The 18,063-nt window shown below is 59.5% G+C and overlaps 1 protein-coding gene and 2 gene segments (V, D, J or C); all 3 read right to left on the bottom strand.

Annotated features, from left to right (window-relative positions):
* LOC101323839 (Ig alpha-1 chain C region) overlaps nucleotides 1-18,063 on the bottom strand; it is a gene marked incomplete at its 5' end in the record, with an annotated part of 127,977 nt that overhangs the window by 24,589 nt on the left and 85,325 nt on the right. The window lies entirely within an intron of this gene.
* The window catches only part of LOC117311207 (immunoglobulin heavy constant epsilon-like), a 112,805-nt gene that overhangs the window by 10,081 nt on the left and 84,661 nt on the right, over nucleotides 1-18,063 (bottom strand).
* On the bottom strand, nucleotides 7,574-17,583 carry LOC117311206 (immunoglobulin heavy constant gamma 4-like). The segment is given in 9 exon segments: nucleotides 7,574-8,630; nucleotides 9,437-9,570; nucleotides 11,012-11,338; nucleotides 11,423-11,752; nucleotides 11,888-11,932; nucleotides 12,264-12,557; nucleotides 16,296-16,356; nucleotides 16,802-16,943; nucleotides 17,480-17,583. Coding segments are annotated over 9 exon segments (1,521 nt in total).

Below are 18,063 nucleotides of genomic sequence, written 5' to 3'. Positions count from 1 at the left end.
ACTGAAGTCTGATCACCTAGAGCCTGTGCTCCGCAACAAGAGAAGCCACCGCAATGAGACACCCGTGCACCACAATGAAGAGTAAACCCTGCTTGAGAAATCCCACACGTAGCAATGAAGAGAAGGCCCATGCATAGCAATGAAGACCCAACGCAGCCAAATATAAGTAAATAAATAAATGTATAAAAAAAATAAAGGAAACGAAAGAGGCATGACAACTGAAACAACGTGTGATCTAGGATTTCCTTTTTCTTTTCTTTCGTTTTTTTTTTTTTTTTTTTGCGGTACGCGGGCCCCTCACTGTTGTGGCTTCTCCCGTCGCGGAGCACAGGCTCCGGACGCACAGGCTCAGTGGCCGTGGCTCACGGGCCCAGCTGCTCCATGGCATGTGGGATCTTCCCGGACCAGGGCACAAACCTGTGTCCCCTGCATCAGCAGACGGACTCTCAACCACTGGGAAGCCCTAGGATTTCCTTTTTAAAAAAAAATTTCTCTGTCAACTTTTTATAAATTTATTTATTTTTATTTATTTATTTTTGGCTGTGCTGGGTCTTCATTTCTGTGCGAGGGCTTTCTCTAGTTGTGGCGAGCAGGGGCCACTCTTCATCGCGGTGCGTGGGCCTCTCACTGTCGCGGCCTGTCTTGGTGTGGAGCACAGTCTCCAGACGCGCAGGCTCAGTAGTTGTGGCTCACGGGCCCAATTGCCCCGTGGCATGTGGGATCTTCCCAGACCAGGTCTCGAACCCGTGTCCCCTTCATTGGCAGGCAGATTCTCAACCACTGCGCCACCAGGGAAGCCCCTCTGTCGACTTTTTAGATAAGCCTCTTTGCATATGGATTCAGTGAATATAATGTGCATCCTGAAGTCATCACAATGAACTTAGATTCAATATTTGACTACCTCACATAAGTCATTAGAGCCTTGAGAAAGTAGAGTTTCATTTATGAACTCATCTTTTGTGCTACTGTCATATATGTTGCATCTGTACCTATTATAAACCCCACAACACACTGTTAATAATTTTTACTTTAAACAATCGATTATCTTTTTAAGAAACTAAGAGAAAAAAGATTAGTTTTTGCACTTGCATATTTGCCATCTCTGATGCTCGCCTTTCTATCCTGTAAATCAGAGTTTCCATTTGGTGTCATTTCCTTTCAGCACAAAGATTCTCTGTTAGCTTTTCCTTTACTGCAGGTCTCTTGGAAATGCACTCCCTCGGTTTTTGTGTATCTAAAAATGTCTATTACATATTCATTTTGGAGCGACATTTTCTCTGGATGTAGAATTCTGGGTTGAAACCCCCCCCTTCTATTGCTTCCTGGTCACCATTTTTCCCGATGAGAAGCCAGATGTAGTTTGTTCCCTGTATGTCCGTGTTCTTTCTCTGGCTGCTATCAAGACACCTCCTTCACCTTTGGTCTTCATCAGTTTGCACAGTGTGTCTCAGCATGGCACATCATGTTGTATTTATGGTTAGGAACTGGCTGAGCTTCTTAAATCTGTAAATTGATATTTTCATCACATTGGGAAATTTTGCTTTTTATCTCTTCAAAGACTTTTCCTGCCCTATTCTATCTCTTGTCCCTTTCTGGGACTCCAAAATTTTACGTATTTTCAAATGTTTCATAGTGTCTCATAGGACATTGAGTCTCTTTTCTTTTTTTTCAATATTTTTCTTTCTGTTCTTTGGATTGGATTAAAAGAACATTTTATTGATATATAAAATATATAGATATTATATATAATCTATATATTATATATAAATATATTTTACACACATAATACATTAGAATATCTATAATAAATATAGAATGTCTCTATATTGAAATGTAGTTTTCTGACCTTTCTTATGCCTTCTCCAATCTGCTGTTAAGCTCATCAAGTGACTTAAAAAACTCAGAATTGTACTTTCTAGTTCTAGAATTTTTATTTGGTTCTTGTAGATAGTTTAAAATTTTCTGTAGAGGTTATCTAGTCACTCATTATGAGCATATTTTCCTTTAAGATCTCTGAACATATTTATAATAGCTGCTTTAAAGTCCTTGTCATAATTGGGTCTGTGTCTGGGTCATCCTTGGATCATTCTCCATTGACTATTTTGTATTTTGACCATGGGTCACATTTTCTTATTTCTTTGCACATTTAGTAATTTTTGAATGTGCGCTGGGTGTGGTGGATGAAGTATGATCCAGACTACGGATTTTGTACTCTTCCTCAGAGAAGTATTGATTTTTTTGTCAGGAGGCAGTCTGCTTGACTGGATTCCAAAATCTGTCTGCCATGGTATTATTTCTGTGGTTGGCAGTAGCTAACGTCTCCTCAGTTCTTTCAGCCTCCTGCTTGTGGTTTTTCCCCGGCCCTCTGGAGTTTCCCCTACACATGCACAGGTAAGGGGACAGTCAAGGATTTGAGCAGAGTGTACATACAGAATTTGGGGGTTCCCCTTCTGTGGCTCCCTCCTTTTATGGACATCTCCCCTTAATTTCCAGCTGCCCTTGCAATGTAGCCCTGCATCCCATGATCTGACCCCTCGAGCCAGTGTGACTGCTATTCTTGTTCATATTCTAGCTGCACCTGGTGCCTGGTAGGGGTACATCCTCAGAGAAATCTTTCAAGGGGATCATTTTCTCCAGTGTCTGCTTGCTTTCGGTCATTCCCCAGTGCCTTCAACTCCTCTTTTAAAACAGCTCCCCCCCACCCCCCAGGGCTTATAATTGCTATTTGCAAGGGATTAGTCTGGCCCAAGCTGCCTCACCTGTGGTGGAGTCAGAACTACTTTCTCTGATGTGGTTTTTCATTTTCATTTCCCTCGTAACCAGTCTGGTTCCTTTCAAATGTTTGAGGGCTCTTTGGACATCTTTTGTGAAACATCTGTTCAATTCTCTTTACCACTTCTCTACCGAATTGTTTGATTTTTCTGATTGATTTGCAGGAGTTCGCTATATATTCTGGATCTGTTTCTGTGAGTTGTATATGTTAATAGGAGAAATTGTGAAAGACTTGGAAATGGACCAAAGGGTTACTTCTTGTGTCTTCGGTGGAGAGCAAGGCATTGTCTTACACACCCTTCAGGGTTATCTGATTCTACGGGTTCTATGATTTTCATTATCTTTGAGCTACTTCACAACTCTGTAAGCCATGGATAATTGATGGCAATGCAAATTCTCTTTTTTTGGAACGACGATTGATTCTTCTCCGCCTCCCATGTATAAACTCACTTCAGTATCCTTGATTCAACTATATACATGTAGTACTTTGAATTCTACTTTGAAGTGGGTGTAAACCATTAATTGAGTTAAATAAAATTGTGAGATGTGTTCTTTATGTATCTGTGTGAGCGTCATCATCAGACCATGTTTTGAAACCTATCATGTCACTGACATCTGCTCCCACCTGGCCCCACGTATCCTGGGTCCAGAAGTTCTGTGGCCAGGAGGGCAGGAGACCAGGTGTTGACAAGCAGACCCGAGGCAGCCACGCCACTCCTCCAGGGCTCCGCTTCAGGGTGCTCCCCCCGGGGAGTTCACCCTGGCCCCGAGACTGGGCTGTTGCTTCTGTTGTAGGGCCTCGTGCTCCAGCTTTCCATTCATAGCACTTATCATGATGGTCCGTACATCATCGTTTGTGGGATGACTTACTGGAGACCTGCTTTTGCCCTGCTCCCTACTGTCCTTGAGGCCAGAGGCCACATCTGTGTTATTCATCACGGGGTGCTCAGTGTCCAGCGATGATGACAGAGTTGCCATCGGGTGAGTAGTTGTCCGGTAGATCAATGGATGCCCCTTCACAGGACTTCCAGGGCTTCTGTCTCTCCAAACATCTCCAGGCTGGAGGGATGTCATCAGACAGCCTGTCCCCGAGGGCAGGAATCAGATGAGGAGGGTGTTGTCGAGTCTCTCTAAGAGGTAGTGTGGGCAGTGGAAAGAACATCAGAAGACATAGATGAAGACCTGGCATCCTCCCCAGAGGCAGGGTGTCCTCTCAGACAGGGGCTTCAATGGTAAGATCGTGACAGTGACCCCCGCCTCTTGGGGCATTGTGAGTATGAAAGGAGAGGAAGTCTCTGCGAGGGTCAGAGTCATAGACCCACTCAGCTGGGCCGTGTGTTCGGACATTAGTCGGGGCGTTGCTGTGAAGGTATTTTGTAGATGTGGTTAACATCGACAGCCAGTGGGCTCCAAGTAAATGAGATGACCCTGCATGATGCGGGCGGGCCTCATCCAACCAGGGAAGGACTTAACAAAACTGAGACTTCCTGGAGAGGAAGGAATTCTGCCTCAAGACAGCAGCACCTACTCCCGCCTGAGCTTCCAGCGCGCTGGGCTGCCCCACAGATTCCAGAAGTGCCAGGCAGCCCCGCACAAACATGAGAGCCAGTTCCTTGAAAGAAATCTTGTTGTCTCTATATGTCGATATATGTATGTCCTCTATATCCATGTCTATCTTTAGCTGAATTTTAGCTCTATCTATAGGTGTACATATGTACATATACAGCTATATCATATGTCTGTATGTATTATCCATCATCTATCTATCTATCTATCTATCCATCATCTATCTATCATCTATCTATCTATATCTATCTGTCATCTATGTTCTATTGGTTCTGTTTCTCTTGAGAACCCTGACTAATAGTCTCTGAAAACCCTGTAAAAGTCAGGACACCGTGTGCACATCACATGTGGTTATTACATTTGTGCTTGTTGTTGAGTTTACTTCACTCAGTGGCATTTGAGGGTGGCTGTATCAGCCAGATTTCACTAGGGTGCCCTGTGACCACAGCCCCCAGGTGAACAGGCTGCGACGTCAGGGTCTATTTCTCTCTCGCTGCCGCGTTGGCTGCAGTTTGTCTGGGCTTCTCTGTTCGGAATCCAGGACAAAGGAGCAGGTGCCTTCTGGAACTTGCCAACGTCAGGGCAGAGGGACGGAGCAGTGGTGGTCTGCACAGTGGACAGAAGCACAGAGGGTGGGCCGTGAGTGGTGGGGACAGTCATCGACGTACCCCCAGGATGAAGACACACTTGGGGAGCCCAGAGCCAGCTGCCTGACGGCTGGTACGCCACCTCGTCCTGTGCACTGTGCCCTCCTGGGTCTGTCTGTATCACTCACGCTGCCGGCCCCTTGCCTGGTCTCGCTCTCCCCACACCTGGCTGTGGGCGAGCTCTACAGCCCCCACTGGCCTCTCCCCGGGCCTGGCCCTCTGCAGCCTGCATTTGAAAAGACCCTAGGGGTGGCAGTGGGGGGTTGTCACCCAGCCCCAAGTCAGGCTGATGCTGTGACCAACTCCTCCACCTATGGCCCCCAGCCCCGGCCCCAGCCCCTGCCCACATCCGTGCCGGGTGGGGCCGGGGCCGGGCAGGCCCTGGCTGTGACTTTGCAATGGTGATCCCAGCCTGGAGAGCAGCCTGACGGATCCACAGGGATGACAGCGAGACGGGTGCCCAGGCTGGTCCCTCCCTCGTGCTGCGACTCAGCCACGTCTGGGGGTGCCCGTAAGAGCCTCTTTGGGGAGGCCAGGCTGCTCTCCCCGTGCCCTCCCCCACAGGCTGACTGTCCCTGTGACTCTGGGCGGGCCTGGTGACGTGGCAGCAGCAGTGCCAGGAGCCCGTGGACTGGGACAGAGCCCAGCAGAGTTCCACACGACCCCCGGCCCTGGCCTGGCCCGTCCCCAGGCCCGCCCCCAGGCCCGCCCCATGCAAGCTGAGAACACGTGGGGGCGTCAGCAGCACGCGCGCGCCAGGGGTCTCACGTGCCTACGCCCCACGGTGGCGGGTACTTCCCGCATCTCACCAGCCCTGCCGCTGCTCTGCCAGCCCACCTGGGTCCTGGGGTGGGGGCCACCTGGCCAGGGGTTTCCTGTCTCAGTTCGTCCGGCTGTCCACCGAGGCACCACACATGTATGGAGGGCAGACACTTGCCCTCACTGCTCTGGGGGCTTGAAGTCCAAGGCCACGGAGCCGGCAGATTCGGTGTCTGGTGAGGGCCGCTTCCTGGTTCACAGATGGCGTCTCCCTGCTGTGTCCTACCATAGAGAAGGACTGAAGCTCTATAGGGTCCCTACAGGGACACTAATCCCATCACAAGGGATCACCCTGATGACCTCATCAACTCCCCAAAGCCCACTCCTAATGGCATCATATTAGAGGCTTAGGGCTTCAGTGTATGAATTTTGGGGGAGATATTCAGTCCGGGTGTTCTCCCGGACACTGCTGTGCACCCCTCGGCCATCCTGTTTGCCGCCCCTCCCGGCCTCCCCGTTTGGTGCAGGGACCGCTGAGCGATGCAGTCCCTTCCCTGCATACCATTCTCTCTGTCTCTGCCTCTGTCTGTCTCTGTCCCCCCACAGGAAGCTGCACCGGCACATCGGACGGCCTTGGGGTGCAGCGTCCCTGCTGAGCAGACTCCGGCTGCCGGTCTGGGGGGCTGTCCTGCTAGTCCCCTTGCCCTGAAAGGCTGCAACAAACACAAGTGTGGCTTCCAGCAGCCCAAGGCTGCGTCCCCGGGATGAGCCAGCCCCCTGAAACGCCGGCCTGAGGGCGCCCAGCACGGCCAGCACCCGACCCAGACCCCGGCCCACTGTTTTGGAGGTTTTACTGAGAAGGGCTGACAGCTGTGGATCCCGACTCTGCCCTCTGGGAGGGGTGTGTCTCCTCTGAGGTGGAGTCACCAGGAGGGATGGGTCCCTGGTCTCCGTGAGGGCGGAGTCCTGACCCATCCCTGCATCCTTGCCGGCCGGCCGGCGGGCACAGCGGCCTCATCGCCTCTGCACGGCCACCCTTCCTGGTCCCTCACCAGAGCCCCTGGAGCCCCACTCCTGCTTCTGCTGTGACACACTGGTCACCTCTGTGCAGCCAGCTGAGCTCAGTGCCACCCGACCCCCTCCCCTCCTGCAGTCCTTCTCACTGCCGTCTGTCCTGAGCGGTGAGCCGGGTCTGGCTCTGCTCCCCTTTGGCAGCCCCTCCCCACCGCTGCCCCTCCTGGCCTGGGGTCCTGGCGTCCCCCCGGTCCTCCTTTCTCGCACCCAGCTCGGCTGTTTTGGGCTGAATTGTGTCCCCAAATTCCAGCTTTGAAGCCCGGACTCCCAGGACCTCAGAATGTAACTGTATTTGGAGATGGGGTCTGTAAAGATGTGGTGATGTAAACTGGGGTCTCTAGGGTGGGTCCTAATCCAGTCTGCCCGGCGTCCTTAAAAGAGGAGGACATTAGGACAGAGACACGCACAGAGGGACGACCACGTGAGGACACGGAGAAGACGGCGTCTACGCGGCACGGAGCCAGGCCTCGGGAGAAGCCAGCCCTGCACCTCCAGGATCTGGGATTCCAGCCTCCAGGGTGTCAGACAGTGACGTCTGTGGTCAAAGGCCCCCTGTGGTGTCTGTTACAGCCGCCTGTGCAGACACACCCAACACGTGCGGCTTCCCCATGGCTCCCCCAGGCCCCTGGCTCGCCCCTGCACCCACAGGCCAGGTGGGAACCCCAGGCTTGGGTGGTGGCATGGGGGAGACTGGCTGTGGATTTCCCGAGGGTAGGCGGCGTGTCAACCCAGGGAGACTTCTCAGCGAGCTAGGCGACTGTAAAGAACGCTTTATTGTCGTAACAAAATGAAGACACAGCGAAGAGCATCGACGGGCCCCATGTTCAGAAAGGAGAAAAGCCTCCCGAGCTGCGATCACGGGGCCCTTCTCTCCAGTCCGGGAGCAGCTCCACCACACGCGCATGCTGACTGCGCTTTTCCGCAGAGACCGGAGAGCTGGTACCGGGCCCTGAGGCGGGGGCCCGGGGTCCGAGGCTGGCCCTACGTGCGTTGCGTCTCTCACCCCCACCCCGGTGCAGGCGGAGCTCCTGCTGTACGTGCCTCAGGCCTTTGGCTGCAGGATGGGCTGGCCGCGTCTTCTGCCCTCTTTTCCGGGAGCCCCTCCAGCTCAGCCCGCGGGGCACCAGGTCAACAGCGTGCTCCCCGGGAGGCCGGTCTGGCTGGACCTCACCGCCTCCCGCGCTGGGGCTCCTGCAGCGGCCTCGGGCCCAGGCCTTGCTCTGAGCAGCGTCCTCGGTGGAGGTGACCTGAGGGACCGTTAGCGGCACCTGCAGAAGCTCTCCTGCTGGGAGAGGCGGGCGGCTCCCCTCCAGCATCTGGCACAGGCCCTCCTCCCGGGGACCCTGCGTCTGGAGCTCGGCCGGGACAAGATGCAGGGGCCAGGCCCTGTGCAGAGGCCCAGACGCCGGCCTCCTCCTCCTGTTCGAGGGGGACCCCCACGCCGACCCGGGCGTTCCCGGTGGTCCCTGGCGTCCCGGAGGTGTCCTGCGGGGACATCAGCTCAGGCTGGGCATCACCTGCGGTCCCCTCGGGTCTGTGAGTGGGGTGGGGGGCAGGTTGTGGTGGCCACGAGGCCAGAGGCCGGGGGTGCAGGTGAGGGTGCTCGTGAGCTCAGAGGCTGGCGAGGTCAGCGGGCGGAGGAGAGGCCTGGCGCAGGCTGAGCGGTACAGGGGGGTAGACGTGGTCCTATAGGTCAGGGGCAGCCCAGGACGCAGCCCGTAGCGAGCGCTAGGCACCCTGTCCGATCATGTTCCTGTAGTCGGGGACAATCGTCCGCTTCAGCTCCACCACCGACGAGAAGATCCACTTCACCTGAGGGGCAGCGGGAGTGAGCACAGGCTGGAAACCACCCGGGCCGCCCCGCAGGGCCTGTCCCCATTCCCTGGGCCGACGGACAGCGAGGAGTTCCGGGGGGACAGGAGGCCATGATGGGGACAGTGTGGGAGAGTGAGGGACAGGGAGGGACAGTGAGGGACAGTAGGGGACAGTGATGGACAGTGAGGGACAGTGAGGGGACAGTGAGGGACAGTGAGGGAGAGTGAGGGCCCGTGAGGGAGAGTGAGGGAGAGTGAGGGCCCGTTAGGGACAGTGAGGGACAGTGAGGGGACAGTGAAGAACAGTGAGGGACAGTGAGGGCCCGTGGGGGCAGTGAAGGACAGTGAGGGACTGTGAGGGGACTGTGAGGGGACAGTGAGGGACTGTGAGGGGACAGTGAGGGACCGTGAGGGACAGTGAAGGACAGTGAGGGGACAGTGAGGGATAGTGAGGGACAGTGAGGGGCCATGAGGGACAGTGAAGGACAGTGAGGGACAGTCAGGGAAGGTGAAGGGTCTGTGAGGGGACTGTGAGGGGACAGTGAGGGTCTGTGAGGGGACAGTGAGGGGACTTGAGGGACAGTGAGGGCCCGTGAGGGACAGTGAGGGACAGTGAGGGACTGTGAGGGGACAGTGAGGGGACTTGAGGGACAGTGAGGGGCAGTGAGGGGACAGTGAGGGGCAGTGAAGGACAGTGAGGGTCTGTGAGGGGACAGTGAGGGGACTTGAGGGACAGTGAGGGGCCGGGGGCCAGGAGGAGACACAGCGGGGACAGCGAGGGCGCCGCGGGGCCGGCCCGCCCACCTTGAAGAGCGTCACGGTGGCGCTGTAGCACACGCTGAGCAGGAAGAGGGTGATGAAGATGGAGATGGTCGTCCACAGCCCGTCCAGCTCCCCGTCTTGGGCATCAGCACAGGTCTCCTCCTCTAGCAGCAGCTCTGCACAGGGAGGGTGGGGTCAGTGCTGTGCCTGCCCCCGGGGGCAGGGCTGGGCTCATGGGGCCTCGCAGCGCAGCTCCCAGTGTGGCGCGGTGGTGGCGGGATGCCCCGGTGGGCCGGGCCAGAGGCACCTGAGGACAGCCGCTGAGCACCGGCCCCAGCCCCCCATTCCTCCAGCCTGGGCCCCCGTCTTGGCCTGGCCAGTGGGTCCTGCTCCCTACCCTGTGCTGTGCGCTGAGCTGGGGTGCTTGCGGGGAGGGTGCCCGGACCCCCCGCAGGACAGTGGCTCAGGCCCCGGCCGCCTCTCCCGCTGGGGGCCAGACCCGGAGGGCGGGAGTGTCAGCAGAGCGCGTGGGCTGTGGGCCCTGGCCCAGGGAAGGGGCAGCACAGTGCTGGTCCCTGTCCTGTGGGCGTTGGAGGGTGGGGACCAGCCTGGGGTCTACGGTGAGGGCTCATGAGACCCAGCTCTGTGGTCGGGTGTGCGTCTGTGCGGCTGCCCTGTGGGAGGGCCCGTGTGCAAGGCCCGCGTGTGTGCACGCATGTGGGTGTTGTGGTGGGTGCACTGCACACGTGTGTGCGCGGGCAGGTGAGTGCATGTGGATGAAGGCGGTGGTGTGCCGGCTGGTGTGGCTCAGTGGGGGGCTTGTTTTCAATGGCTCTGGGCTCAGTGTCCACGGGTGCGTATGGAGGGTCCCTCCCTGGGCACTCAGGGCTGCTTGCCTCTGCCCCTTGTGGGCACAGGGATGCGTGTCCCCACGAGTGCACAGGCCTGGCCCCTGGCAGGGACAAGCAGGGCAGAGCCACCTGGCCTGAGGGGCGGGGGTCCTGATCTCCCGTGCCTGACAGTGCAGCAGGGCCGTCCCCCCACCCCGGGCTGTGTGTGGCCCCCGTGAGGGCAGAGAGCCAGCACGCGGACTCTGGAGCCGGGGACAGGAATGTGGGGACGAGGACGGCCAGTGTCCCACAGCTTGGGCTGGAACAGGGGCGGGAAGAAGTGGGCACTCATTCTCCTGAGGGTCTCTGGTGGGCTTCTCCCATTCCGGGCACACACTCCAGCCCCAGCAGCTGCGGGGTGGAGGGCGGCCGGAGCAGCTGTCCCCTCCGGGAGGGGCCCTCCCCGGCCTCGGGCAGCCCCCAAGCGGCCTGCGCAGGCCCGCACACTTGGGTCCGGCCCTGAGGGGGTCAGCTCTCCCACACTGGTGGTGACAAACTGTGACCCAGAGCCGGGCCCCCCCTGCCCCATGCAGGCCCGCGTGCCCCAGGGCTCTGCTCGGAAAGAACCATGACAGCGTTGCGGGTCCCAGGGCGGCGCTGGGCGCTTTATTTCATGGCGCCCGGGAGGCATGTACACAGGGCTGGGGCTCAGGCGTCCTCGCTGGACCCTGAGAGCCCAAGGGGAGGGAGGGCTCGCTGGGGCAACAATGCCGTGGGGCTCATTTACCCGAAGACTGGGTGATGAACTTCTGCGTGTTGTGATTGCGTAGAGCCTCGTGCAACACTACACACGTGTAGGTGTCTCCCCGCTGCCAGCTCTTCTTGTCCGCCCTGAGCTTGCTGTACAGGAAGAAGGACCCGTTGGCCTCCAGCTGGGGTGGGGTCGTGCCATAGTTGCCCTCTGGCTCCGGCTGCCCGTTTCTCTGCCACTCCACATCGATGTCGCTCGGGTAGAAGTCGGTGACCATGCAGGTTATGCTGACGCTGACCGAGTTCTTGGCCAGCTCTTCCTGCGCTGGGCCCAGTACGTACACCTGCGGCTCCCGGGGCTGCCCTGTGGGGAGAGGTATGGCTGTTAGCACGATGGTCACTGCTCTTGGCCCCCAGGCACCCTCCTGCGCCCGTCCACCTGACCCACCTTTGGCCTTGGAGATGGTCCTCTCGATGGGGGCCGGGAGGCCTTTGTTGTTGACCTTGCACTTGAACTCCTTTCCCTTCAGCCAGTCCTGGTGCTGGATGGGCAGGGCGCTGACCACACGGTAGGTGCTGTTGAACTGCTGCTCCCTTGGCTTTGTCTTGGCCGTGTGCACCTCTACATCGTCCACATACCAGGAGAACTGGACATCGGTGTCCTCCTTGCTCACATCCACCACCATGCAGGAGACTTCCGGTTTTCGGGACATTGTGAGGATGTCCCTGGGTTTCGGGGGGAAGATGAAGACGGACGGTCCTCCTGGGAGCTCACAGGCTGGTCGGGGAGACATGGTGGGGGGTCAGCCCCTGGGTGGACCTCCTCTTGGGCACCCATCCATCCCTCCCCCCCAGTGCCACGGTTGGTCAAGGTCAACCTCCAAGGGGTGGAGGGTGAGGCCGGCTGACTTACGTGGACATTTGGGACACCTGGAACAGGGGTTTGGGCCGTTGATTTCTGCAGAGAACAGACTGGAGGTTACCGGGGTTGGGGACGGCCTGGGGCTGGGCTTAGGGCAGGGGCAGGTTTTGGCAGGTGAGACCTGTGCCCACTCTGTGGCCCCAGGGGCTGGGGGAGGCGTCCAGCCTGTGCCCACCCTGGACCTGGTGGAAACGCCCAGAGGACCCCCTCCCTGAGCCTGGGAGGCCTTCAGGTGAGGGAGAGAGACAGGCCTCCCGTGACACCCTGGGTGGGATTCACCATCCCTGGTGTGCGGTCCGTTCAGGTGGGAGGGCTGACCCCGGGCCTGTCTCGTAGTGGACACCCTCCCTGCGGCCCGTCCTCTCACCGATGCGCTTGTCCACCTTGGTGCTGCTGGCCGGGTGGGCTACGTTGCAGGTGAAGGTCTTGCCGGACGAGGTGCTGGCAGGCACGGTCACAGTGCTGCTGAGAGAGTACAGCCCCGAGGACCCTCGGACGGATGGGAAGGTGTGCACGCTGCTGGGTAGGATGCCCGAGTTCCAGGTCACGGTCACTGGCTCAGGGATGTAGCGCGAGACCAGGCAGCCCACGACCACTGTGGCACTAGGTGTGTCCCCACAGCTGGGAGACAGAGCGTAGACTTCCGGGGCCGTGGCGGAAGCTGTGAGAGAGGAGGCCGTGTGACTGCCAGGGCCTCACCCCTGCAAGGGTCCAGGCAGGGCATCAGGTGTCCAGGCCTGGGGCACCGTTGAGCCCAGAGACTATGTGCTTCCAGAGAGTCTGAAGAGATGCGGCCTGGCATGGTCTCTGCCACTGCGGTTCTCTGCCTTCGCAGCTGTGGGTCCTGGACTCAGCAGCCCAGTCAGGGCTGGGTGACCACCTGGATTAAAGTCCCAGGGGCCCCAGTCCTCCTGTGGGTGTCTGGTCTGATCAGGCCCCCGGTCTGAGCCCTGACCAGTGGCTACTGCTCCCTGAGCCCACTGCCCTGCTCTGCTCCTGTCCCCTTGTCCTGGCCTGCTCTTTGCCACCCAGGGCCTGTGTGTTCTGGATCACTCTGCCCATTGGCATCCCCGGGAGCCTTGCACTGCCCCTCGCCATTTTCAGGGTGCTGGCACCCCAAGCCCCATTCCCCGGCTGGACCTGTCCCCTCTGACCCTGCTCTGCGCAGCCCAGGTATGCAGCCCCTTCGGAGCCCTGAAGGGCCCTTCCTACGCCCTCAGCCAGGTCCACTGCCCTGTCAACCCCACCTCGCTTTGGCACGTCGTACCCTCCTGTCTCAAGCCCCAACAGGCGCCTGGAAAACTGGGGACCTTGGGCCCATGAATTGCAGCCCATCAGGTCCACGCAGTCATGCCCCTGCCCCTTCAGCCTCAGAGACCTTCCCTCCCATGGTCCTCTCTCCACCCGGCCTTGCCGTCCGCCTGGCCCCTCCCACCAGACCAAAGCACCTTTAGCTCAGGCCCTCGTCCCCTGACCCCAGGGCTCGTGGGCAGCCCCTGCCCTCGCAGCCCCCTGCTGCCCTGCACAACCCCGCCTGCTCCCCTGAGTTCTTGGGGTAGCCCCCTGCGCCCGGCCTTACCAGCCCCCTGAGCTCCAGCGGAAAGGCTGCTCTCCTTTCTCAGGGCACTCAGGTTCCCCTCCTCTAGATGCTCCCTCACCTGCCTCCACCCCTCATCCTGGCCCCTCAGCTGAGCCCGGGCTTCCTGTCCATCGAGTGTCTAGCCTCTGCCCATCTGAGCTCCGGTTCACCGTCTCAGGCCTGAGTCGTCCCTGCCCTTGCGTCCCTTCTCTCCTGCCCTGGGCCCTCCGCACACCCCAGGGGGGCCCCCAGCCCGCTCTCCTGTAGGACTCCCTGCTCTGCCCCCACTGCCAGCTGCCCTGCGTCCTGCCCTGCCAGTCCCCTAGGCTCAGGTCTCTGGGCTCAGCTCAGGGATGCTGTACCCTCATGTCATCTGCTCAGCTGGCGTCGGACTGCCTACTGTCCCTGGAGCGCTGGGCCCACAGCACCAACGGTCCCTGCACCCTATGACACTTGCCTACTCACCTGCTCACCCCAGTACCTGGTCTGCTGAGGTCCTGGGCAGGTCCCTGTCCTCCCAAACCCCTGCTCACCTGCACAAGCTCTGCTGCTCCCCCAAAAGTCCCGGGACAGCCCCCCACACTCCCAACTCTGTGCTCACCTGCACAGTGCCACCTGCTCCCTCTAAGCTCCCAGGCAGCACCCTGCCATCACAGCCCTCTGCTCACCTGCCCAAGCTCTACCTGCTCCCCAAAGCTCCCAGGGCAGTCCCATCCCCTCCCAGTCTCCTGTTCACCTGCACAAGGCGTACCTGCTACCCCAAAGCTCCTGGGGCAGCCCCTTACCCTTCCACCCACCATGCTCAGCTGCAGAAACTCTACCTGCTTCCTCATGCTCTCGGGCAGCCCACTGCCCTCCCAGACCCAGGCTCACCTGCATTAGCGTTACCTGCTCCGCCAAGGCTCCTGGGAAGCCCCCTACACTCCCAGCCCCGTGTTCACCTGCACAAGCTCTACCTGCTCCCCAGAACCCCGGAGGCAGCCCCTGGCGCCCTGCCCTCCAGCCCCAGGCTCTCCTACACTAGCTCTACCTGGTTCCCCAAAGCTCCCAGGCAGCCCCCTGTGCTCCAAGGCCCAGGCTCACCTGCACAAGCTCCACCTGCTCCCCCAACGTTCCCAGGGAGCCCCCAGCTCTCCCAGCCCCAGGCTCACCTGCACAAGCTCTACCTGCTCCCCAAAAGTTCCCAGGCGGCCCCCTGCCCTCCCAGCCCCAGGCTCACCTGCACAAGCTCTACCTGCTCCCCAAAAGTTCCCAGGCGGCCCCCTGCCCTCCCAGCCCCAGGCTCACCTGCACAAGCTCTACCTGCTCCCCCAAAGCTCCCGGGCAGCCCCTTGTCCTCCCAGACCCAGGCTCACCTGCATTAGCTCTACCTGCTCCCCCAACGTTCCCAGGGAGCCCCCAGCCCTCCCAGCTCCAGGCTCACCTGCACAAGCTCTATCTGCTCCCCCAAAACTCCCTGGCAGCCCCCTGCCCTTCCAGCTCCAGGCTCACCTGCACAAGCTCTACCTGGTTCCCCAAAGCTCCCAGGCAGCCCCCTGCCCTCCCAGCCCCAGGCTCACCTGCACAAGCTCTACCTGCTCCCCCAAAACTCCCGGGCAGCCCCCTGTCCTCCCTGCCCCAGGTCACCTACACTAGCTCTACCTGCTCCCCCAAAGCTCCCAGGCAACCCCCTGCCCTCCCTGCCCCAGGTTCACCTACACTAGCTCTACCTGCTCCCCAAAAGCTCCCAGGCAGGGCGCTGCCCTCCCAGGCTCAGGTCACCTACACTAGCTCTACCTGCTCCCCCAATGTTCCCAGGGAGCCCCCAGCCCTCCCAGCCCCCTGCTCACCTGCTGCCTCCCTGCCACTTGTCCCTGGAGCTCTGGCCCTCAGCACACCTGCCCCTCTGGCCCATCCCCGAGCCCTCACCCTAGTGCAGCTTCCCTCCTGCCTCCTTTCGTTCCCAGGGCTGAGCTCTGTTCCCTGGAGTCGCTAGGTGCCCACCCTGTGTTCAACCCCTCTCCCCTGGCAGAGCCCCTGTCGCACCGTGGGCCCCTCCCAGAGGAGCTCCTGGCCTTCCGAGCTTCACCCTCTTTCTCCCACCACCCCGGCATCCTGCTCTGGTCGTTTCTCCCTCCAGTTGCCGGGTCACCTGCCCTCTGCCTCCCCGCTCCCGGCCCCCAGCCCCTGCTCCCGGCCCTCAGGCCCTGGCTTCCCCTGCCCCTTTGTAGCCTGTGCAGCTGCGTGCTCAGCCCCTCCCCTGTGCGGCCAGCTCGGGGCACACAGGAGCCCAGGCCAGCCCTGCCTGCTGTGCTCCCGGCGCTCCCGCTGTCCTGGGTCCCGGCCCCAGCCCAGAGCCCACCGCCACCCCGCCTGCCACTGCCCTGGGACTCAAGCAGGCCCCACTGTCCTGGACCGGACCCTCAGCCCCCCGCCATGGGGGGGGGCTTTCCTTCCCCTGTGCTAGCCCGCGTCCTCCCTCTGTCCTCGCTCAGAGCCACCTGTCCATCCTGGCCTCGTCCTCAGCCCCAGCCCAGCCCTGTGCCTGCAGTACATCTGGCTGAGCGAAGCCCTGAGGCTCCCGTCCCCCAGCCCATCATGGTCCTCGAAGGCCAAGCAGCCCCACCGAGCTCTGCCGCCCCTGTGTTTCCAGCCCTGTTGGTGTGGACACGCCCCTGCCTGGGCTCCCTAGTCCCTGCCCTGGGCAGCACGTGAGCCCTGGGCAGCCCGCCTTCCTTGTGCCCGCTGGGCTGCTCCCGCCGCTCTGTGGGTCCCCGAGGCCAGTCTTCCCTCCGTGGCTCCATTCCACTGCCTGCCCTGGTCCTCTCAGACCCCACTCACCAAGGCTTGGGTTGCTGGCCTCGCTCCCCTGCAGCCCAGGGCTCCACGCCCCCTCCCTGCTCTGGCCCCAGGCAGATGTGGCTCTTCAGGGCTGTGCTCTGTGTCTGCAGCCCTGCTTCCTAGGACTGGTAACCAGTTCCTGGAAGTGTGAACTCCTTGCCCACAACCCTGCAAATATTAAGAAGTGGATTGAAACCGTGTGGCACGACTTGCTTCCTGAAGTTCCCTTTTCTTCTGGGTGGTTTCTGTCTCAGAGGGCCTGGGGGAGTCCAGATGCAGCCGGAGTGTCTCTTGTGGGTGTGTGGGGTGTGGTGGACCCAGGGGACAGGGTGCGCACCCCAGCTGTCGTGGCTTTCCACCTTCTGCAGGGATTGTGTTTGGTTTGCCCACCGCAGCCCTCGCTTGAGCCCTCTGGGTGTCCCTACCCTGGTGGGCACCTCTCCTGACCCTGGAGAGTGTGTGGTTGGGCGCAGCCTGCAGCCCAGCCCCTGCCTCGTCCTGCCTACCTGCCGGGATGACCTCCCCTCCAGACCTCTGTCTTCCACCTCTTCCCTCCTCCTCTCCGTGGCTCCATCCGTGGGCCTTGATATCTGACCAAAGGCCAGTGTAACGTGCACGGTCAGCGGGCAGTTGTTATTCCGGCCACAGCTGTTCCCCGGGGGACAGAGTTCACGATGGTCACTGGGGCCCGAAAATGGCCCTCTAGGTGAGAGAGAGCGTGCAGCCTGTCCACTGCTGTGTGTGGGCTGAGACTGGTCGTCCCATCTTTGGGGGACACTGACCCTCATACCCTGTGGGCACCCCCTGGGCTGTCCCGTACCTTCAGCATTAGTCTGGGATTGGGGATCCTGAGAGACACTGTAGCCCCCAACCCGGAAGTGCCATGGGTGGAGGTCTTGTTCTCGGAGAGACAGCAGTGAGCGGTCCTGAGGCGGGAACTTAGTTCCCTGCCCAGGAATCGAACCCGGGTATCCTGGATGAAAGCCAGGAATCCTAGCTGCTAGACCACCAGGGGCCGGAGGCTAGAAGGTAAGTTGCCCTGGCTCTTGCCCTGTTTGAAAGCAAGAATGTTTCAAGGAGGCAAAAACTAAAAAGCAGGTATAAAGTTTCTTATTAGAAGCACAGCACAACATGTGGGCTAGAGAAGTAGCTTATTGAAGACAGGAGGAGGCAGAAATACTCACCTGGAGAGAGAGGGTGTGGGCGTCCTCCCTGATGAGAAGTGAAGGGGTGCTCGGCTCGTCTGTACAGAGCGGCTCTCCCGGATCTCTGTCTTCCTCTGGCCCATTACCTCGCCTCTTTACCCACATCTGACCTGCCCTAGGGCCCTCCTGACAAGTCTATATCTTTTTGACAAGAAAGATTCCAACGCGGGCTTCCCTGGTGGCGCAGTGGTTGAGAGTCCGCCTGCCGATGCAGGGGACACGGGTTCGTGCCCCGGTCTGGGAAGATCCCACATGCCGCGGAGCGGCTGGGCCCGTGAGTCATGGCCGCTGAGCCTGCGCGTCCGGAGCCTGTGCCCCGCAACGGGAGAGGGCACAACAGTGAAAGGCCCGTGTACCGTAAAAAAAAAAAAAAGATTCCAATGCAAAGGCTAGCGGGAAGTTTGACAACACATTATGGGCTGGCACACCCTCCCTTTTTGACCCCCGAGGAGGCTTCCTGCGCATGTGCAGTCGGGGAGCTTTCCCTGACCTCAGGAGCGATAGACGTGGTCGTCTTATCTCTTTACTCCAGCAGGGCTCAGCTCCTGCCACTGACTTTGTCC

This window comes from Tursiops truncatus, chromosome 2, assembly GCF_011762595.2.
Source record: "Tursiops truncatus isolate mTurTru1 chromosome 2, mTurTru1.mat.Y, whole genome shotgun sequence".
NCBI lineage: Eukaryota > Metazoa > Chordata > Mammalia > Artiodactyla > Delphinidae > Tursiops > Tursiops truncatus.
This window is presented reverse-complemented; position numbering and strand designations above follow the sequence as displayed.